Source organism: Cinclus cinclus, chromosome 20 (assembly GCF_963662255.1).
Source record: "Cinclus cinclus chromosome 20, bCinCin1.1, whole genome shotgun sequence".
Taxonomy (NCBI): domain Eukaryota; kingdom Metazoa; phylum Chordata; class Aves; order Passeriformes; family Cinclidae; genus Cinclus; species Cinclus cinclus.
The window spans coordinates 11,771,761-11,793,761 of record NC_085065.1 but is presented as its reverse complement, the minus strand read 5'-3'; the positions used below and the strand labels follow the sequence as shown (position 1 = coordinate 11,793,761).

Below are 22,001 nucleotides of genomic sequence, written 5' to 3'. Positions count from 1 at the left end.
CCTGCAGCTGGAGCGTGTCCAGGGCAGGGAGCAGAGTTGGGCTTCCTGTTTTCATAGATCCTCCCTCCCTCCTGGCAGGATGATCCCCAGAGGGGGCCAGGACAGCCTTTACCTGCGTGCTCTAACTCTGCACTGGTGATCCAAGGGCTCTTCCCTGGGCTTTCTTTAATTCATTCCCAGGGAAGCTGGGTTTTCATTAAGGTGTAGGTGTCTCTCTCCCCTTTCAGATTCCTTTGATGTATTTTAGCTCAGGTTTGTTTATTGCTTTTCATTAGGGGTCGTTTGTCATTGCCTGTCTAATGTAGGTGTTGTGCTGAAATAAAGTGCTTTTTTCTTTGCCAGGAGGAAAGGTGGAGGGTGGGCTTCTTATTTTTTATTTATTTTACAAAAGCAGAAGTCCAGCTCAGTATCAGCCATTTTCCAAAGGATAGCATGGCTTGAAGGCAGGGTTTGTAATAGTGACAGATGATTTGAGGACTTTCTTATTCAGGGAAAACAGCGTTGGTTTGTGGGGAATTTGTCTTCCTTCCCCAAGAGTTACTCCTTTGGATCAACCAGCATCAAAGGAAGCTGGATCAGAACCCTGTAGCTCAGCTCCTTATTCCAAGGTTCTGGAGCAAGGGAATCTTGGATAATTTTTTAAGGATGAAAAACACCTCATATGTAGCTCCTGCCATGGTTTGGGGTGAGATCTGAAGAGCTGATTCCTTTTGATCCTGTGTTCTGGATGAGGGTGGGAATATACCCGGGGTGGGAGCAGTGCTGGGGCTGTGAGTCCTGACCCGGCCTCATGCCTGGAGCACAGGTTTTGTAGGGGAGCCATGGAGTGCTGAAACATGGAGCTGTGGGGTGTGAATAAATATCAGCAAATGGCTCAGAATGGCTGTGACTGCAGGGCCACTCTCCAGTTGCAGGGGGAATTTTGTGTATCATCAAAGCCAGGTGACACAGGGGCATCGTTTTCAGAGCAGGGAACCAAAACAGGGCCGTTCCTGGTCAGTGGTGGAGGAAACCTGAACATCCCAGGGATTTGGGAGTGTAGCCATGCCCTGCTCGGCCAGCAGCCCTTGATGAGCAGGAAAAGAAAGATTTCAGTGTGTTCTGAGCTGGCTGTACCAGGGCTGTGCTCCCTCTTTGATCTGGGGGTTGCTACGTGATGATTCTCAGCTGAGGAGAGTTAAGAGAGAAATCTGTTTTGTACCGAGATCAGCCCTGCAGTGTTCAGAGGGGACACGAGCCACGGGCACTGTGGCATCACTCAGCTCATTCCCGGAGTCCTGAGGGTCACTGCTTCTGTTTGTGTGTGCTCCTGTCCTGGCAGATCCCTGAGGAGCACGACCTGGAGAGCCAGATCCGCAAGGAGCGCGAGTGGCGCTTCCTGCGCAACGCCCGCGTCAGGAAACAGGCGCAGAAAATCATCCAGAAGGGTGAGTGCTCACAGTGTGCTGCAAAACCCCAATTAGCCACGATCCCAATTAGTGATGGCCCCGTGCAGCCCCTCACACTGGTGCCTGTTCCCTCCCTGTGCAGGGCAGCTGCTGCTGCTGCAGGTGTGTCAGTGCTGCAGGTGTTTCCCTGCTCCAGGTGTTTCTCTGCTGCTGCTGCAGGTGTTTCCCTGCTGCAGGTGTGTCAGTGCTGCTGCAGGTGTGTCAGTGCTGCAGATGTTTCCCTGCTGCAGGTGTTTCAGTGCTGCTTCTGCAGGTGTTACCCTGCTGCTGCAGGTGTTTCACTGCTCCAGATGTTTCCCTGCTGCTGCTGCAGGTGTTTCCCTGCTGCAGGTGTTTCCCTGCTGCTCCCCTAGCTCTCTGTTCTCAGCTGCTGGGGTTGGTCACCAGCTCAGCTTTGGAGGGGGTGGAAGGTGCAGTGCTGGAGGGTAAATCCAGAACTTCAAGCTCAGGGTTTGGTGTGGGGCAGACGTGGTCAGGACAGACCATGGAGCTGCTGGACCTGTCCCCCCAGCTCAGGAGATACCTCAGGGATGTCTCTCACGTTCCCTGCTCTGCTGAGTTCTGTAAGGGGTTATTTACTCCTTGTATCCTGTTTGGTTTGGAATATTTGTGTGTGTGGTTTGTGTGTGCTGCTCCCAGCGTGCCTCAGGTCCCCAGGAACCTGGGGTTGAACCTTTAGGGCTCTCTGAGGCAGCTTTGGGCTGGAATTCTCTCAGCACAGGAGTTTATTCAAGTAAAGTAGAACCTAATGAAGCTTCCTGAGGAATTTGCATTCCTGAGTTTTTCCCTGAGGAGCAGAGGCTGGGGAGCCACAATGCCAGGAACTCCTGGTGTCCTCCCCGTGGCATTCCAGGAGCAGGCCTGGGGTGGGGGGTCCTTTTTGAGGCACACAGAGCTGGAAATCCCAATGTGCTGAAGGAAAAGTGCCCAGGACTCAGCCCTATCACTGGGAGGCTGCTCCTGGGAGTGCAGTGTGGAGATTCGTGCTGGGAAACTGCAGAATATCAAGCAGAGAAATACAGAAATTATCCTGGAGCCCAGGAGATGGCCTGGGAGATCTGATGGAATACAGAGAAGGGGATTTTTCATGCTTACTTGGAGAAGTTAAATCTCTTTCTAGACAGTGTTCATATTTGGTTGCTTGACCTGAGTGACTGAAATGCCACTATTCATTAAAAAAATAATGAAAACGTGAAATATTAAAAAGAATTAAAATAGACTTACGAGCTTTTAATGAAAATTAGATTCAATGCATTTGATGCATTCTAAAACAAACTGGGGCTGAATGGATGTCTCCTGGGTTTAGGGGTTTGTGTGATGGATTCAGAGAGTGTCAAACCCAGCAGTGTCAGGGGTCCCAACACTGTTTGTGAATAGCAAACTGCTCTGAAGACAAGATGGGAAAAGTCTTTACTCCTCATTTTAAGGTCTCCATGGAAAATACATTTTTCATTTTCAAATTAACCCCAAATTTAAGGGAACTGAAATGGAAGGTTAAATAAATAATCCACAAGCTACAGTGAAATGCTGTATTTTAAATTGAAAAAAAAAGAAAAGGCATTTTCATATTTTATATTTTGAAGAAATAGTGTTATTTTTTTCCCTCAACACAACCTGGCATTTCCCTGGGTTTGGCTGGGCTCGTTCTCTTTGCTTGCCATTGTGAAGGATGAAAGATTTGTCACCACCTTGGTGTGCACCCCAAGTCCTGAGCCAGCTGGGGGGCTCTGAGGAGCTCCTGGGAGGAGGGAAGGGCTGGTGAGAGCTGGGGCAGGGGTGACTTGTGGCACTGGGGGGCTGGGGCTGCCCAGACCATCCCTGGGGACATCCCCAGGGGGAGCTGAGCTGGTGCTGTCCCCACAGGCATCTCCAGGCTGGATGATCAGATCTTCCTGAACAGGAACCCAGGGGTGCCCTCCGTGGTGAAATTCCACCCCTTCACCCCCTGCATCGCCGTGGCTGATAAGGACAGCATCTGGTGAGGGCTGGGGACACAGCAGGGACAGCATCTGGTGAGGGCTGGGGACACAGCAGGGACAGCATCTGGTGAGGGCTGGGGACACAGCAAGGACCTTTGGGGCATGTGTCTGGGGACACATGCTGGGCCTTTGTCCTGCTCTCTCAGCAGGTGCAGGTGTTGAAATCCTGCCCTGGCAGGTTGGGCAGGCCAGGGGTACCCAGAGCAGCTGTGGCTGCCCCTGGATCCCTGGAAGTGTCCCAGGCCAGGTTGGATGGGGCTGGGAGCAACCTGGGACAGTAGGAGGTGTCCCTGCCATGGCAGGGGTGGTACTGGATGAGCTTTGAGGTCGTTCCAATCCAAACCATTCCATGATTCCACAGAATTATTAATGAATTATTATTCCACGTGTTTTTAATCAAATAATGCCAAACTCTAAAAGGGAAATCCCAAGCTGGGCGAGGAGTGCTCTTTACAGCTTGCAAGGAGAACTGAATACTCACTCACATGTTGTTTCTTGCTCCCCCAGTTTTTGGGACTGGGAGAAAGGGGAGAAGCTGGATTACTTCCACAATGGGAACCCTCGGTACACGCGGATCACGGCCATGGAGTACCTGAACGGCCAGGACTGCTCCCTGCTGCTCACTGCCACAGGTAAGGGACACTGTGTCCCACCAGCAGGGCCTTGGCACAGTTCCAGTCCAGGTGAGCTGCTCTGGACCTCTCCCCTCCCAGCACTCACCTGCCTGCTCTCAGCTCAGAGCCATTTCCAGCAAGTTCTTCCTGCCAGTGCTGAAATCTCTCAGACTTGTCCAAGGACCAGTCCAACACTTGCCGAAGCCCATTTAAGTCTTTTCAAGGTTGTGGTCACCCCCCTCCTGTGGCACACCTGGGGAAAGGTGATTTGAGTTGGCTAAAGCTGCTGTCCAGGGCTGAAATTGTGCAGCAGCCAAAGTACAGGAGCTGCAGTTCTGTTCCTTGTGCTGTGCTCATGTGCAGCAGGCAGGGCTCAGCCTCAGCACCAAACCTCTCAGGTGGCTCTGAGTTTCTCTCTAGGCCATATCTCACCTGAGCAGCTCTCCAGCTGCATCCAGGGGTTGCATGAGGAGATCTTCCCCAGTGTCTGATCTCTAAAACTGTGAGTCAGATCTGCTCCTTTCCCAAGGAACCATTCCAACCCTGGCACTCAGAGTGTTTTCAACAGCTTCTCCAGCTTCCTGCTCAACTGTACAGGTTGGCTGTAGTTAAGGGAGGGGGAAGGGGAGCTGAGAGAGCCTTTAGGACATATTTCTTTCAATTTATTGATTCTTAGCACAGAAGTTTCACAGATGGGGAGCAAATTGAAAAAAACACACTATGTTCTTGAAAGATTTGCTGCTGATGGCCTGAGCTTTGATGCTGCTGCTTCTTTGGGGCTGCTTTGTGTTGAGTGGATACTTGTGTGGCCCTCGGCACCAATCCAGAGATGAATCCTGGAGAAAATGAATGTCAAGGAAATGGAGACACGTTGAATGTCAGGTGTTGTTCAAGGGAGGAGAAAAGCTCTTCCAGAACAGCTCCACTAGAACAAAGCTTTAGGTTTCTTGGGTGTAAATTAGAGAGGGAAAACAACTCCAACAAAAAGTGTTCAAGTGACACTCTTGAGATTTGGGGTCTGTGTGACTTCAGTTCTGCTTCTCCTCTTCTTCCTCGTGCACAAGGAGCTGCAGGAGCTGCCCCAGCAGTGACTTTGCTTTGTGTTCTTTCTCTGTGCTCCCCAAGACGATGGTGCCATCAGAGTGTGGAAGAACTTTGCAGACCTGGAGAAGAACCCAGAGATGGTGACAGCCTGGCAGGGGCTGTCAGACATGCTGCCAACCACACGAGGTGGGTCCCACTCAGGTTTCTGGGGGGAGGGTGAAAATCAGCTTTGGTGCTGCTTTGCAGGAGGAACCTGTGACCTCCTTTAGCCCCAGGTCCAATTTTGGCTCTTGTTCTTCCCAGTTTATTGTGGGTCAGGAGATGGCAGGGGAGCGTGTGGTCTAAATCTGGCACGTGCAGAAGGGCAGCACAGTGAGACACCAGCCTGCTTGGAATGTTAGGAAAGCTGGGCAGAAAAGGGTGTAAAAAGGAGCCTTGGCATCCAGCCACACATGGGAGGAAGCCAGAAAACCAGTTTGTGTAACCCTGAAATCTGTTTTAGGACATTACAGGAGGTTTTAGGATATTACAGGAGGTTTTACAGCATTCCAGGAGGTGCATGTTCCCTCCTTCCCATCAGGTGCTAATGCTCTAATGGCAATTCTCTGTCACTTGAGTATTTCTAATCAGGGCTGCAGGTTTTTCTGTGTGTGCTGTGGTTCAATCAGCACTTGGTGGGATTGATGGGGGAAGTGCTGGGTGAGGCTGCCTGGCCCGTGCTGTGCAGGAGGTCAGATGAGATGACCATCATCATTCATCCTGACCTTAAAAGCTGACAGTTCTCATTTCTGAGCTGATGTGCTTCATCCCAGGAGCCTGACACAGCTCTTTCAGCTATTCATTGGATTTTCCTGGGGCTGCCTCGTGTGTGTTTTCCCCTTAACACCTCTCAGGGAACAGGAGCTGTGTTTGAGGCTCTGCCTTGCTGAGGGCAGTGCCCAGAGCTGATGAGGAGCTGCTGGAAGCTCAGAGCTTGCTGTGCCAGTGGAAGAACCTGCCCTTTCCTGGTGACAGCAGGAGGGGCTGCTGTGAGCAGGCAGGGCCCAGGGGTTGTGACAAGTTGTCCTTTGTGGTGTCACTCTGTAGTTCTGTGCCAGCAAACACCAGCTTTCCTGGCTGCTGGTTGATGTTTCCCATCCCTGGATTCAGGATCTGGTTTCTTGGAGCTGGGAATGCCCCCAGGCTGCCCTGGCCATGGCTCTGCTCCTGGGCAGGGAGGATGCTGGGCTGGAGCTCCTCAGCCCAGTCCCATTGTCCTGCCCTCCCTTCTACCTGCAGTGTGCTGGTTGTGCCTTACCCTGGACAGGATTAACACCCAGAAAGGACTGTCAGTGTCTGACACTGCAGAGCAGGCTCAGAGTTGAGAGCTCTGAGAGCTGGATGGTTCCATTTGCCAAAACAGGACTGGGGAAACATTTAAATCTGTTCTCTTTAGGATTTTTTTTTCCCTTGGCTTTTTCTTTCCCTTGTGGACTGAAGTAGTCTGGGCCCTGTTTTCTTTGCCTTCTACCTTCCCAGCAGATTGGGCAGGAGAGAAGGACAGATCTGTTTGTGGACAGAGAAATAAATGTAGCCACTTCAAAAGACCTAAGTGGAGCAAGTCCCCATGGAGATGAGAGTCTTCAGAGTCATCTGCTGCCAAGGCCACAGCTGTGGTCCAGCACTGCCTCACAAACCTGAGGATGCATCTTTGAAGCTGCAGAGCTCAGGACTTTTAATGGAGTTTGTTTGCTCCCACTCTTGATTTCCTTCCCTCCTCTCACAGCTTTTCCCCTGTCACACCCACCCCTGAACTGCTCTTGAGAACAGCCAGAACATGACCAGAACATGACTTTCAGGGCCGTTTTCCCACTTAAAAAAGGAGAGAGGAATATGTCACACCTGAATATGTCCTTTGGACATTTGAGGAGCAGCCCTGGGTTGTGTGAGCAATGGGAGATGGACAGATGGACACTCAGGGGCTGCCTGGGAGGGGGAGCAGCCCAGGGCAGGCACAGAGCTCACATTTCCACTGGGCTGAGCTGGCACAGCCAGCTTGGGGTGCTGGGTCCCTGTGTGCCCTCCCAGGTGGGCACAGGAGCCCTGATCCATGGCAGGAGCACCAGGTTTCCAATGGATCTGTGCAGATCATGTTCTCCAGGTTGAGTTGCTGTTTCTAACCCCTGCTTTAAGCCAGGCTTTGCTCTGGCTGACCCTGACCCTGCTGATCCCTGTCTCCTCACAGGTCTGGCCCGAAGGGTCTCCATCTATCTGGACAGGAGCAAGCAGGGAGGTGAGTGCTGTTCCTGTTGGCCATGCTCAGGGGGTGGGCAGGAACTCCTCGGGATGCTTGGTTGGGGTTTTGCTGTGGTTTGAGGGATTTTGGGTCCCTGTGGCTCCTGGAAGCTTTGCTTCCACCTCTGCCATCCCCTGGCCTGTGTCTGTGAGGAGTGCAGGGAGGGATCTGTGCTCCCTGGCTCCCTGGCTGGGGTAAGGGAGTCTTCATGTCAGCCTCAGGAGCTGTGGGGGAATTTGGGGTCTCGCTTTTCCAGGGAGATTTCAGAGCATCCCTGGACCAGAAGGGTTTGAGTAGGAGGTTCCAAATGGAGCCAGCATAAAGCTGATGTGGGTTTGGCTGAGCTTTATTTGTAACAACCCTGGGCTGTAAAGATCCTGTGGAAAGGAGATGCTGGGGAGTGGGCCCTTGGCAGAGATAAGCCAAAAAGAGGAGATTTAGGTTGGATCCATGGGAATAATTCTTGCCTGGGAGAGTGGGCAGGCCCTGGCTGTGGCTGCCCCTGGATCCCTGGCAGTGCCCAAGGCCAGGTTGGACACTGGGGCTGGGAGTAGCCTGGGACAGTGGAAGGTGTCCCTGCCATGGCAGGGGTGGCACTGGATGGGCTGTGCCCAACCCAGATCTTCCTGGGATTCTCATAAACCTCCCAAATCCCATTCTGCCATGTGGAGGGAAGGTGAAGGAAGTCCCCAGCTTCTCCCACAGAAGCTGTGCAGGGTCTGTGCCTCTGGATCCTCCACGAGGGAGGGGGAGCAGATGGTTGATGTGTCAGGGCCCTGCTCGTGGTGACGTCACCTCAGGATGTTCATCAATTATTGATATTTGCTGAGTGATCAGAGCTGGCTGTGTCTGCACTGATTAATCAGCCAGGCTCCTGGCAGGGGCTGATTCAGAGCTCGTTAGTGGAGTTCAGCAAATCTCTGTGGCTGTGGGAGCTGGGGCAGGAGTGAGCAGAGCTGATGTGTGGCTGCTGCTGCTGCCTGGCTGTGAAATCCCCCAGCAAAGGCTAAAATTAGCAAGGCTTGGCTGCAGGGACTCCCTGCTCAGGGAATCCCTGCTCAGGGAGCTGGGCACGGAGCAGTTTCAGGGAATTCCAGGGCTGGATCAATGCTGTGCTGCCAGCCCATGGCAGCTCACGGGCAGGGCAGGTCCAGGAAAGCCTTCTCCAGCTGCCTCTGCTCTGCTGCTGACACAGGCAGCACAAGCATCCCACTTCCCTCTGGGGAACTGTAAAAAATGTATGGAATTAGTGCTCTCCTGGCAGCAGAGCACAATCAGCAGTGTTTGGACACTGCCCCAGCCCTGGAAGTGTCCCAGGAATGGGGCTTGGAGCAGGGGGACAGCTCCAGCCTGCACCAGGAACTGGTCAGGGGATCAGACTCAGGCTCAGCCTGGGGACCAAGGGGCAGGGGGAAGGCAGGGAGGCTTCCCAAATTCCCAGGAGCCCCAGCAGGAGCAGGGGCTGCGGGAGAGGCAGCACAGTTCTGCTCGGATTGTTTGGTGGCAATAAAATCACTGGAGAAATCACAGCTCCAGGGGTTTGTGTTCTTTTAATTGAATTCCCAGCATCCCAACTCCTGCTGTCCCTCACTGCAGAGTCCTTGGCAGGAGGAGGGTGACACTTTTTGAGAGGATGTTGTAGAAATTAATGATGAGTGAGGTCATCCAACCCTCCCACTGCTTCCTGGAAATTAAAGCAGGGATGTGCTTCACTGCTCAGCCAGGAGGGCCTGTGATTAAAAAATGATCAGGCAGAATGCAGGATGTTTTATAGTGTGTTCCATGCAGGTATTCCTGATTCCACTGAAATGCCAAGGACAGCCTGGCCACGTTCCTGTGACATTACAGATGTTGGGAATGCAGCTGCTTTCACCACATTAGCACTGGAGTTTATCCAAGGAATTGTCCATTCCAGGCAAATATCTCTGGCTCAGGGGCAATCCTGAGGGAACAGCCTTGGGAAGTTTTCCTTCAGGAGCAGCTGTTGGTGTGGATAAAGTCAGCCATACAGAGCTGCCAGTGCTGGCTTTAAAAGGCTTTTAAAAAACAAACAAACAACCCAAACAAAAAAAACAGCACCACCTCCACCACAGACATTTAAAAATTCCTTTCCCTGAGCTGTGGAAGATTTGTTGCTCATTATCTAAGAACATAATATCCCTTAGGGGAAAATCATGCTCTCAGCTCCTGATGCATTGCAGCAGTGCAGGGCTGCTGCCTGCAGCTCGTGCAGTCTGGGAGCAGCACAATTCACCACTGGCCCGTGCCAGAGGCTGGGACAGCTCTGTCCCTGTTTGCTCCTGGGAGGGTGACAGGTCAGGCAGAGCCAGCTCTGGGGCTGTGCAGGTGTTCAGAGCAGCACCTGTGGGCAGGAGGGGCTGGGGAGCAGCTCAGGTGCCAAGCCCAGGAGCCAAAGCCCTGTGGGTGGGCTGCGGGCTCAGTTGTAACATCCTGGAGTAGGACCTCTGTTAATTAAAAAGGAAATGATCATTAGTATTCATCCCACGTTCGCTCTCCATCCCAAAACACCATGAATTGAGCATGGAAGCATGAGCCAATCCTGGATCATCTCTGCCATGCAAACCTTTGCTTGTACATAGAAATAGTTCAGCTATTTCTGTCTCCTTCCATACTGTGAGTGCCAGCTCTGGATGGAACATTTCGCAGTCAGAGGAAGCTTTCCTTCCCCTCACACGCTTCCGAGTGACTGACGTTTGTGTCCAAGGGCTTTTCTGCTCTTCAGGCACGTTGGAATTCTAGTTCAGCATTCCCAGGTACGTCCCCCTTTTGGCCAGGACACCTTTTTTGGGTGCAGCAGGAGCAGAGCCCCCAGCCCAGGGCTCAGCACAGGCACCTTGCAGCCAGGACCCACCACCCCCAGGCTTTGGGATGATCCAGATCCTGCTCTTCCCTCTTCCAGGGAGCAGCAGTTATCCCTGAGCTGAACTGTTGAAGTTTTTATAAGAAAGGTAGGAACTGCAAGGTCTCAAGCCCCACCATACCCAGCATCATCCCTGGCAGTGTCCCAGGCCAGGCTGGACAGGGCTTGGAGCACCCTGGGGTAGTGGAAGGTGCCCCTGCCCATGGCAGGAGTGCAGTGAGGTGCTTGTTAAGGTCCCTTCCAACCCAAACCATTCCAGGATTCTGTGTTCATTCCCTACTTTTTTTCCAGCCTGGTTGGGAATGAACCCTCATCCTTTCCATCTGCTTGTCTCTCATGGGAATCTTTGTGCAATCCCTCTGGAGCCTCTTCCCTCAGTGAGACTTTCCCTGCCCTTCTAGATGTCATTGCTGAATATCCTCAGTGACAAACTCCTGACAGGCATGCCAAGAGAGGCACCAAAAATGCCAGCTCTGCCCCCAAACTCAGAACAGCCCCTGGAACCACAGCTGGACAGGACTTGGTGCTGATCACAAAGAAACCTTCCCCAAACTGGGGGCAGTTCCTGGGAAACTGGGAGCTTCCCCAAACTGGGAAATGTTCCTGGGGAATTGGGAGCTTTGGAGCTGCCTCGGAGCTCTTTGCCTGCTGAGCTCCATCAGGGATGGTAACAGCCAGATCCATCTCAGCTGCCAGGTTAGTCCTGTCACATGGGCTGTAAACAGATGACAAATGCAAACACTTCAGTGGTGTTTATCATCTCCATCACTGCCTGCTCGTTTGCCTCAGCTCTCCAGCCCTGCGAGCTGCCAGGCAGTCTGAAGGAACAATCCATTTGACTAAAAAGAAAGATCCAGGCTCCCAAGTCAGCCCAGAGTCCTGAATTTCCTGCAGGGAGTTGAGGGACTGGCAGTAAACATCAGTGACCTCCTCCATGGATGTGGCAAGATCAGGAATGGGCTCGGATTTGATGCTTAGGAAGGGAAGAGGGGCAGAATGTTTTCTCTGGAGCTGTGCAGAACAAGGTCAGCCCATCATGCTGGAGGAGAACTCGCTGTTCACAGGACGTGGCTGCTGTTTCCTTTTTGCTCTGTAACTGTGGATGTTCTGGTACAAGGTACTTGTGGGCCTTTGGTGACAAAAGAGCACATTGGGGCAGGCTTAGATTTCCTGCTGGGGATGGTTCCTGGCAGTAAATGCAGACAAATGCACGTTTTTACCTTGTGGACAAGCACGTTGTGGAGTGGAGACACAGGGATGGTGCTGGAGGCACTTGGAGTGCTCGGGGCAGGAGCTGCAGTCCTGATGCATTGCAGAGGGCTCTGACTCCAGTTCTGTGTGGTTATGAAACACTGCTCAGCACCAGAGACTCGGTCTGGCACGGAGGAGAGGATGGACAACTGCTCTGAGAGGCAGGAATTCTGCTCTGAGAGGCAGGGGTGGTGCTCTGAGAGAGGAATGCTGCTCTAAAGCAGGAATTCTGCCCTCCCAAGGGGCTGGAACAGACACCAAGCCTGGATTTCTCCTCTGGTTCCCTCCTGTGGTGCTCCCGGGGTTTTGTTTGTGTTTTTAACACAGCGTGGATGGCTTGTGCTGAACTTCCCCTGGAGATTGATCTGTGCTCTCAGGGATGAGGAGCCAAAGCTCCTGTGAGGATGTTGGGGCTGCTGTCCCTGCAGGGTGTTCCCCTCCTCACCAGCCAGTGCAGCAAACTGGTTTGTGCTCCCAGCAGCTCTTAAATCCACTCCATTGCTGCCCTGACTTGCTCCTTGTCCAGGAACACCTCCCACATCCTTCTGATAGAGGGAGGACTCAGTCCAGGAGCTTTCAGGTCTGGCTGTGAGGTGGCACCAGCTGAGTCTCTCCCATCAGCAGTTAATGTTAATATTAATGTTAATGTTAATGTTAATGTTCCGTGAAGTGCTGGGCACTGCTGCCCCCGGCAGTTCCTGGAAGTTGTGCTCCCCTCCCCAGGGACCGAGCCCGGCTCAGACCACGCAGTGTTTGCACTCAGATCCAGGAGCAGCTGATTCAGTCCCATCTGGAGGATGTCTGGGGTGTCTGTGTGTGTCATTTTACATTTCCTCCGGCTGTGACAGTGTCTGCAGCACGAGGTCAGCAGAGCTGATGATCCAGGGAGTGCAGCTCTGGCACTGATTTGCAGCCTTGCCTTGTTGTGTCTCAGGAGCAGGGATGGTGGTGGACTGGGAACAAGAAACTGGGCTCCTGATGACCTCGGGAGACGTGAGGATAATCCGGATCTGGGACACGGATCGGGAGATGAAAGTACAGGTAACACCTGCCAGAGCCCATCCCATGGGGACAGTGCCCACAGCTCCTGGGACTGCTCTGTGAGGAGCTGCCAGCTCCTGGAGCTCCTGCTGCCCCTTCTCTGCTTCCCCTTCCCTGCTTCCCTGCCCCAGGGTCATGTTCCAAGGTCAATAAAACCACACAGATACACGGGGAGTGTGTCAGGGCTCTCCTGGAAGCTGCTGTGCTGCTCTGGGTGGGCGGCAATGTTTGGGGAAGCTGAGGCTGTGGAATCCAGAGATGGGCACTGGGATGCAGAGGAGGGCACTGGGACGCAGTTGGATTTCATAGTAACTGGAATAGAGTCCAAGTCTGTGAAAGCACACCCAGCTCCTGTGCTGTGCCATGGGAAAGGCCCTGCCAGAGTTCACTGAGCCACAATCACGTGGAATTTTCTCAGAAATTCCAAGGGGAAGCAGGTGGTCGCTGAGAATGGAGGCACCATGCTGGAATAAAAAGGAAGTGAAGTTTTCAAAGCTTCTCGAAATTAATTACCCTTGGATGAACATTAATTGCGACACTTTGACCCTGCGATGCAGGATAATTAAGCCTCTGTTCATCTTAATTACTTTCACATATTATTTTTACTATGCAAATTAGGGAGCGGCAAAATTCAGGAGGCGAAAATCTTCTAAATGATGATGATTAATGATTGCACCGAAAGTATCTAAAAACATGTTGTTTCTTTTTTTAATTGCAAAGATTGGGTGTTGAAATTCAAGTGATTGGAACTTCCTGACTCAGTAACAGGGAAAGTGAGAATCAGCACAAAGAGCAGGAATAATGGAGGCAGATAAAGGTGCTTCCCTCTTTGAACTACAGAAACCACAGCTCTGGAAGCACCGGGCTGGAGCTGAGGAACAAGTGCTTCATTTGCACTTCTGCTGAGTGTTGCTGCTTCAAAGGAGGAGCTGAGGATGGGCAGAGCCTGCAGCAGCCCCAGCCTGGTGCCTCTCCCTGCTCAGCCCAGGCTGGAACAACAGCTCCACGGGTGAAAATGCACGGAGGCAAGAACAGGGCTGAGGTGTGGAATGAGCTCCTGCGGCTCCTGCACAGGGGCCTGCAGCAGCCTGGGCTCTGGAAGGTGTGACCATGGCAGGGTGCAATGAGATGGGTGTGCCCATGGTATTCCCATGGTTTGTGTTCCCATGGTTTGTGTTCCCATGGTGTTCCCATGGTTTGTGTTCCCATGGTTTGTGTTTCCATGGTGTGCCCATGGTGTTCCCATGGTTTGTGTTTCCATGGTTTGTGTTTCCATGGTTTGTGTTCCCATGGTGTGCCCATGGTGTTCCCATGGTTTGTGTTCCCATGGTGTTCCCATGGTTTGTGTTCCCATGGTTTGTGTTCCCATGGTGTTCCCATGGTGTGCCCATGGTGTTCCCATGGTTTGTGTTCCCATGGTGTTCCCATGGTGTTCCCATGGTGTTCCCATGGTTTGTGTTCCCATGGTGTTCCCATGGTGTTCCCATGGTGTTCCCATGGTTTGTGTTCCCATGGTTTGTGTTCCCATGGTTTGTGTTCCCATGGTGTTCCCATGGTGTTCCCATGGTGTACCCATGGTGTGCCCATGGTGTTCCCATGGCTGAGATGGGCTCTAAGGTCCCTCCCAACCCAAACCATTCCATGACTGTCATTCCTGCAGTGCTGCTCAGCCTTTTTTACTGGTTTGAACTGAAGGTGGTTTTCCTCCCAACAGGCACAGGGATTATTCTCAGCAATTCTTTTGCCTCCAGAAGTGAAAGGGGGGAGGTGGCAGCGTGGGTGCCTGGCGTGTCCCTAGCACAGTTGTCCCTGCAGCTCCAGCTGCCTTTTCCTAAGTCCCTTTCCCAGCACACCTCTAAGGAGGCTCTAATGGCTGTCCCTGTCACATGTGCCACAGCAGGGATGGGAGGAGGCACAGCAGTGCCTGGCTTGCTCTGGGGCTGTGTCACTGGTGGGGCTCAGGGTGCCAGGGCTGCCTCACCCTGCTCGGTGTGAGGATGAGGAGGATGGGGATGGGGCAGGAGCTCGGTGCGGGGCCCTGACGCAGTCCCTGGAGGCAGGCTGTGGTGTGTGTGTGCTCTCTTGGCAGGACATTCCCACGGGAGCTGACAGCTGTGTCACCAGCCTGTCCTGTGACTCGCACCGCTCGCTGATCGTGGCGGGGCTGGGGGACGGCTCCATCCGTGTGTTCGACAGGAGGATGGCCCTCAGCGAATGGTAACTCTGTCCTTGCTGTCCTCCCTGGGCTCTGGGGGCCTCCCACGTGCCCTGCTCACCTCACACGTGTCCCTTTGTCCCCAGCCGAGTCATGACCTACCGGGAGCACACGGCCTGGGTGGTGAAGGCTTACCTGCAGAAACACCCCGAGGGCAACATCATGAGCGTCAGGTACCCGGGCTGCACCCCTGGAGCTGTTTGCCCTCGCTCACAATTTGTTTTTCCCTTTAAATTCTGTCCCTGGTATCCAGCAGCTGAGAGGGTAAAGCTCTTGAGTTTGACATTTGCTTCAGTAATTAACTCCTGCTCCAAACTCGCTGGAGAGGAGGCAAAAAGGGACGTGGAGCTTTGCTTGGAAGGCTCCTGGTGTGGTTTGGGAGTGAACAAGGTGCTGGCATCACAAGGTGTGTGAGGAGGAAGGGAGGGGAGCAGGAGCTGGGTGTAGAATGTCTTCTCTGGGGGGGCTTTACTGCCAACATCTCCCTGGGGTCATCTGGAGGAGAACAACAAGAGGATGTGGATGGTTCATCTGTCAGTTCCTGGGCAGGATTCCTGTGCAATTCCCTAAATCCATTCCTGCTGCCTGGTAAACACGGTGGCCGGAGCAGCAGGTACTGATTTGGCCATTAAGGAACAGCAGAACAGAATTTATTGCCACAAAGCCACCATTTGCACACAAAGAGCCTCTTTTACTTGATTAGAAAATGGAAACAAAACATAATTTTCTGGGATTCAGAACCTTCCTGAGGCGGGGGATGGGCCAGCAAAAATGTATTAAGATTTTCAGACAGAGGATTATGTGATGCAGCTGCCAGATTTGTCAAACTCCCATATTGGAGTTTTTAATCTTTCTCTCCATAAGCTCCTCCAGCAGCTCCAGGGGTCAGGTCTCTGTGCCCAGGGCTGAGGGCTGGTAGTCCCCTCTCCCCAGAGCCCTTCCAGCCTGGGAGCTGCTCCTGGGGCTGCAGAGCTGGGAGGAAATGTTGGGTTTCAAAAGGCAGGTCTAGGCTCTTCCCAGAGGAGATCCCTTCCAGTTCCCTCTGACAGCAAAATCCAAGGAAAACAAAGGACAGGACACAGTAAGATCCTAGTGTCTAGGCTCTTGGAGTAAAGGCTGGCACCAGCACATCCCCTCTTGCAGCTTTCCAAGGCAATTTCCTGCAGGAATTTGGGACTGCCATGGAGCTGGGGTGTGTTGGGTGTGCCTGAACAGGGAGGGCAAACTCAGAAATGGGCTGGGAGCAAGAGAGGCAGTGAGGGATCAATTTGAGATCAGTAATTGGGGATCAGCAGTGTGGGATCAATTTGGGAACTCTCCTCAGCACAGACCGTGCTGTGGGTGGGATCAGACCTCAGCACCAGTGGGAATTTGGCCGTGTGTGCTCCCTGTCCCAATGCCCCGTGGAGGTGTTTGGCTCACGGGGAGCCCCAGAGCTGCATTTCCTGGGCTTTGGGACGGGGCTGGGCAGGGCTGAGCCCTGGCTCTGTGTGCTGGCAGTGTCAATGGTGACGTTCGCTTCTTCGACCCCCGCATGCCCGAGTCCATGAAGGTGCTGCAGATCGTCAAGGGGCTCACGGCCCTCGACATCCACCCCCAGGCCAACCTGTTTGCATGGTAAGTGCTGCAGCCATCCCTGCTGCCATCCCTGCTGCCATCCCTGCTGCCATCCCTGCTGTCACCCCTGCAGCCATCCCTGCAGCCATCCCTGCTGCCATCCCTGCAGCCATCCCTGCTGTCACCCCTGCAGCCATCCCTGCTGCCATCCCTGCAGCCATCCCTGCAGCCATCCCTGCTGCCATCCCTGCTGCCATCCCTGCTGTCACCCCTGCTGCCATCCCTGCTGTCACCCTGCAGCCATCCCTGCTGCCATCCCTGCTGCCATCCCTGCTGCCATCCCTGCAGCCATCCCTGCTGTCACCCCTGCAGCCATCCCTGCAGCCATCCCTGCAGCCATCCCTGCTGCCATCCCTGCTGCCATCCCTGCAGCCATCCCTGCTGTCACCCCTGCTGCCATCCCTGCTGCCATCCCTGCTGCCACCCCTGCTGCCACCCCTGCAGCCATCCCTGCTGTCACCCCTGCTGCCATCCCTGCTGCCATCCCTGCTGCCACCCCTGCTGCCATCCCTGCAGCCATCCCTGCTGCCACCCCTGCTGTCACCCCTGCTGCCATCCCTGCTGCCATCCCTGCTGCCATCCCTGCTGCCACCCCTACAGCCATCCCTGCTGTCACCCCTGCTGCCATCCCTGCTGCCATCCCTGCTGCCATCCCTGCTGTCACCCCTGCTGCCATCCCTGCAGCCATCCCTGCTGCCATCCCTGCTGCCATCCCTGCAGCCATCCCTGCTGCCACCCCTGCTGTCACCCCTGCAGCCATCCCTGCTGTCACCCCTGCTGTCACCCCTGCTGTCACCCCTGCAGCCATCCCTGCAGCCATCCCTGCTGTCACCCCTGCAGCCATCCCTGCTGCCATCCCTGCTGCCATCCCTGCTGCCATCCCTGCTGCCATCCCTGCTGCCATCCCTGCAGCCATCCCTGCAGCCATCCCTGCTGTCACCCCTGCTGCCATCCCTGCTGTCACCCTGCAGCCATCCCTGCTGCCATCCCTGCTGCCATCCCTGCTGTCACCCCTGCAGCCATCCCTGCTGCCATCCCTGCTGCCATCCCTGCTGTCACCCCTGCAGCCATCCCTGCAGCCATCCCTGCTGTCACCCCTGCTGCCATCCCTGCTGTCACCCTGCAGCCATCCCTGCTGCCATCCCTGCTGCCACCCCTGCTGTCACCCCTGCAGCCATCCCTGCTGCCATCCCTGCTGCCATCCCTGCACAGGCAGCTCTGCCGTGAGTCCAGGGGAGGCTCCAGGGTGATCAGAGGGTTGGAGCAGAGCCTGGAGTGCCAGGACACGGGGGGCACTCCACTGTCTCACTGCCAGGGGGCAGGGTTCCATGGGGGAAATTCTCTGTGAGGGTGGAGGGACCAGGCTGCTCCTGGATCCCTGGAAGTGTCCCAGGCCAGCTTGGACAGGGATTGGAACAGCCTGGGATAGTGGAAGATGTCCCTGTCCATGACAGGGGGTGGAACAAGGTGGGCTTTAAGGTCTCTTCCAGCCCCAACCATTCCATCAATCCATGATCCCTGGAGAGGATGATTTCTCTCCACAGACATCATTCATGGGGTGTTGTTCACTTTACTGCTTTTAACCCCACCACAGCAGTGCAGCTTCTTTCCTGTGTTTGCTACTCAGGACTTTTATCTCTTTTTTTATCCATCCGTGAAGCCCTGGACACTGTGTCCCTGTTCTGTGTCTGTGTTTCTGGGCTCTGAGTGCTCCACAGTCCCATGGCCTGGAGCCTGTTTGGGATGCTCTGGGTGTGTTTGGCCATCAGCCCTCTGTGGTTTCCTGTCCCAGCTGACCACAGGTCACTGTGGTTCTTCCCCCTTAGTGAAGTGGCTGCACTCTGGCCTGGCACACAGCTCAGCCAAGGGCTGCAGCAGCAATTTTGTCCCCTCCCAGCATTCCCAGTGGCTCCGTGTTCTGTCCCTTCCCTTGCAGTGGCTCCATGAACCAGTTCACTGCCATCTACAACGGCAACGGGGAGCTGATCAACAACATCAAATACTACGATGGCTTCATGGGACAGAGAGTGGGAGCCATCAGCTGCCTGGCCTTCCATCCTCACTGGGTCTGTGTCCCTGCTGGCATTTGGGGTTGGCATGTCCTGGTGGGACAGAGGGGATGGCACAGACACCCCCCAGAGTGAAAGGGAGCTGTCCCAGCCTCCTGCAGCTCCGCAGGGCTCTGGGTGCACTTCCCATCCCAGCTCTACTCAGACTCCTTGGTCACACTCCCAAATCCCCAAAGTGTCCTTAATTCACTCCCTGCCTGGGCTCTGCAGCCGTGTCTCGCTGTGGCTGTGCAGGAAAAAACTGCACCTCAGGAAAATGGGAGAGCTGCAAAAAATAAAGGCACGGGCTGATAAAGGCTGGAGTGAGGCAGAACAAAAGGAAATTTTGGAGTCTGTCACAGCTGAGGGGCTCTGCAGTAGTTACAGAGAGAGTCTGGTTGCTGCTCAGGGAGGAGGGAGAGCCCATCCACGTAGTGGATTTTGCTCACCCAGGGAGGAGAATAAATGGAGGAGTTGGAAAACCTGAGAAAACGATGGATGGATGGGAGAACAGGAGGGAGTTACAAGAGTTATTTTTGAAAGCTGCAGATCAGCTGACAAATATTTAATATGTAATGGGAAGAGCAGTGTGCTCTTTAAAAAAGCAAAGCAAAGCAAAGCCCTGTCCAGCAGGGCCAGGTCCCCTCACTGCAGGAAATGCTCATTTTCAGCCCAGGCATCAGCTCCTAACGAGCAGATTTGCAGTCATTTAGAGAAATTACGTTGGCAGTTGGCAGCTAATAGTGCCCATAATTTTTGTCTGTGGCTGAAATGGGCCTATAACTCCTGCAGAGCTGTGGAGCAGCTGGGTGTCCCTGCTGAATGTCACTGTCACCTGTGCCTATAACAGCTCCACACCTGGACCTTGGAGTCAGCCACAGGAGCAGAGACTGGGAGAGCTGGGAATGGGACTGGGACAGCAGGGGAGGATCAGGGAGCTGGGGAAGGGTCTCAGCCTGGAGAAAAGGAGGCTCAGGGGGGACCTTGGCTCTGCACAACTCCCTGCCAGGAGGTGGGAGTCAGGATCTGCTGGCAGGGAACAGGGACAGGAGGAGAGGGAACAACCTCAGACTGGGCCAGGGAGCTCAGGGTGGACAGCAGCAGGGATTTCTCCATGGGAAGGGTGCTCAGGGGTTGGAGCTGCCCGGGGAGCTTTGGAGTGCCCATCCCTGGAGGTGCCCGAGCACCCCGGGGTGGGCTGGGCTCGGTGCCGGCTCGATGCCCGAGGGCTGTCGTGCCCGTGCGAGCTGTGACCGTGCCTGTTTGTCGCTGTGCTCTCCCGCAGCCCCACCTGGCCGTCGGCAGCAATGATTTCTACATCTCGGTGTACTCGGTGGAGAAGAGGATCAGATGACGGCGCGGCCGGAGCGGCTCCAGGGCAGGGCCTCCCTGTACATAGAGAAATCATCGACTTGAATGTTTCGTGTTGGCTGCTGCTGCTGCACCCCATAACTTGAACGTTTGTTCTTCTGACTTAGCTACTGATGGGTTTGACGAGGGGAAGAGACAATCTCCTGGGTTTTGTTTTGTTTTCCAGCTATATCCTCTAAAAGCTACACAAAAGGAACGTTTATTTTTGTTTCCAGTGGTTGACTTCTCTGTCAGAAACACGGCTCCTGAGCTTGGAAGGACTTGGATGAGGCAAAGCCCTTGAGAAGGGTCTTGTTTTAGTCTTTGTTCCTTGTTTTGCTGAAGTGTGGGTTCTTCAAGGACTGTGAGGACTCACCTAAGGCTCCACGGGACCCTCCAGCTGCTGCCAACCCTGTGCCAAACCCAACTCCCGGGACAGGGCAGCACAGGATGTACCTGCCAGGGAGGCAGGGCAGCGTCTCCTCTGCATGAGCCTCCCCCTCCCTCCCTGCAGCACCCTCTCCACTGGAAGCAAGGACAGCCCTGGTGGGGACCTGGTGGCCTGAGCAGGCAGGGATCCTGCAGGAGGGAGCTCAGGGAGATGACAAGAGCAGGGCAGGATGTCCCACACCACAAAGCTGTGTGAGGACGACGAGGGAAGAAAGGGAATGAAGATCTCCAACATCCCAGCGAGCCTGGAGCAAGTCACTGGTGTCACCATGTCCCACCCAAGGCCTGGAGGGGAGCTGGGGGAAGCTGAGACCCTGCCCCTCCTGCTGCCACTGTCCCTGTGCCACAGGGAGCCCATCCTGGGCTCTGTGTGCTCCCCATGGAGCTGTGCACCGAGCTGAGGTCAGGATTTGGGCACTTGGAGCTGCACACCACAGCTGTGGCTCACCTGCCCCTTTGGAACCAGGCATGGGAGCACCTGGCATGGAGAATTGCTGAGGAGGAAGAGGAAGGCTGCCAGTCAGTGCTCTGAGCCAAGCACCCTCGTCCCAGCTGCTCCATCTTCCCACCTTGCGCGTGTGAATGTTTTGTCCCATGGGATGGGTTCTGGGGCTGGAGCTGGGTGTGGAAGGGAGAGCACAGCTGTAGGACAGGTTTCCTTCCAGAGGTGCAGAACATGCTGTGGGGCCTGGAATTCCCAGTTGGGATCCCAGCCAGTCCCAATTGGGATCTGCAGGCTCCCAGCCAAGTGCAGCTGTGCTGTGGTGTGGGGAATGCAGCAAGGGAAGGGTCGGGGCCCCCTGTCCCTGTGCTGACCCCTCTGCCCCGTGCCCACCCTGCTGCTGCTGGCCCTGGCACCGTGTCCTTGTGTGCTCAGGCACCTCGAGGTGCTACAGGCTCTGTCGGGGGCTGTGGCTTGGGACAGGTCCCCAAACCATGTCAGGTGCCCCCAAGCCCCCCATCCCCTGTCAGGGGGAGGCCGAGGGCCACGTCCCAGGATAATGAATCAAAGGCTTTAAACTTCAAAACTACCTAAAAACCCCACTTGTGAGTTACCCAAAGTGAATTATGGTCTAACAGAGCTGTGCCTCTTCCCAGGCTGCCCACGGGGGTGGAGCCAGAGTTTGGGGTCTCACCTAACCAGTTAACATTCACAGCTTCAAAAACAATAGATTTTTAACTCGTATCAATGTATTTGTGAAAGGAACAGGACATTCCTGGCGTGGTGGGAGCTGCTGCTCCTGCTCCAGTGCAGCCCCGCATCCAGGACGGGGAATTTTAAGGAATTGGGGCTGTTGGGATTTTACCCCAGCATGTGTGGGCTGTGCTTCCACAGGTCTGATGCAGAGATTCAATCATGGGATCACAGAGTTTAACCAAGGATCTGGAGAGCATCCTACCTTAAAAGTTCACTTATCTCTATTTATTTTACAAAAATAAAATTTAAAAAATATATATAAAACCCCCCACACGATTGTAATGTGAGAGTAAAATGATTACAGACAAATAAATGGTTAATAAAAAATAAATGCAGAAACACTTCCTGGTGTGAGGATCCTTGCGTGGGGCCGGGGGCAGCTGTGGCCCAGGAAAGAGCTGAGTGGGATTTGGGGATGGGATGGGATGGGATGGGATGGGATGGGTCCCAGGGGTCAGCTGTGTGTCCCAGCCCCACTGGAGCAGCAGGAATGCCGATCCCAGGGTGCAAATGCAGCTCTCAGCACTGGCTGCAGCCTGGCTCATTCCGAGGGAGGAGCTGCGTGGGAGAAATTGAGAAATAAATGGAGA

General features: G+C 54.3%; 1 protein-coding gene across 2 annotated transcripts in view; it reads left to right on the top strand.

The window, feature by feature from the left end:
• RPTOR (regulatory associated protein of MTOR complex 1) overlaps positions 1–21,724 on the top strand; it is a 95,696-nt gene extending 73,972 nt beyond the window's left edge. For both annotated transcript variants that reach the window (XM_062506276.1, XM_062506275.1), the window contains 10 exons: positions 1,322–1,427; positions 3,312–3,426; positions 3,935–4,059; positions 5,167–5,271; positions 12,427–12,533; positions 14,623–14,750; positions 14,835–14,921; positions 16,249–16,365; positions 18,302–18,431; positions 19,699–21,724. In XM_062506276.1, the coding sequence (XP_062362260.1) occupies positions 1,322–1,427; positions 3,312–3,426; positions 3,935–4,059; positions 5,167–5,271; positions 12,427–12,533; positions 14,623–14,750; positions 14,835–14,921; positions 16,249–16,365; positions 18,302–18,431; positions 19,699–19,767 (1,089 nt within the window). In that variant the 3' untranslated portion in view covers positions 19,768–21,724. The remainder of the gene's footprint in view (positions 1–1,321; positions 1,428–3,311; positions 3,427–3,934; positions 4,060–5,166; positions 5,272–12,426; positions 12,534–14,622; positions 14,751–14,834; positions 14,922–16,248; positions 16,366–18,301; positions 18,432–19,698) is intronic.
• The last annotated feature ends 277 nt before the right edge of the window (positions 21,725–22,001 follow it).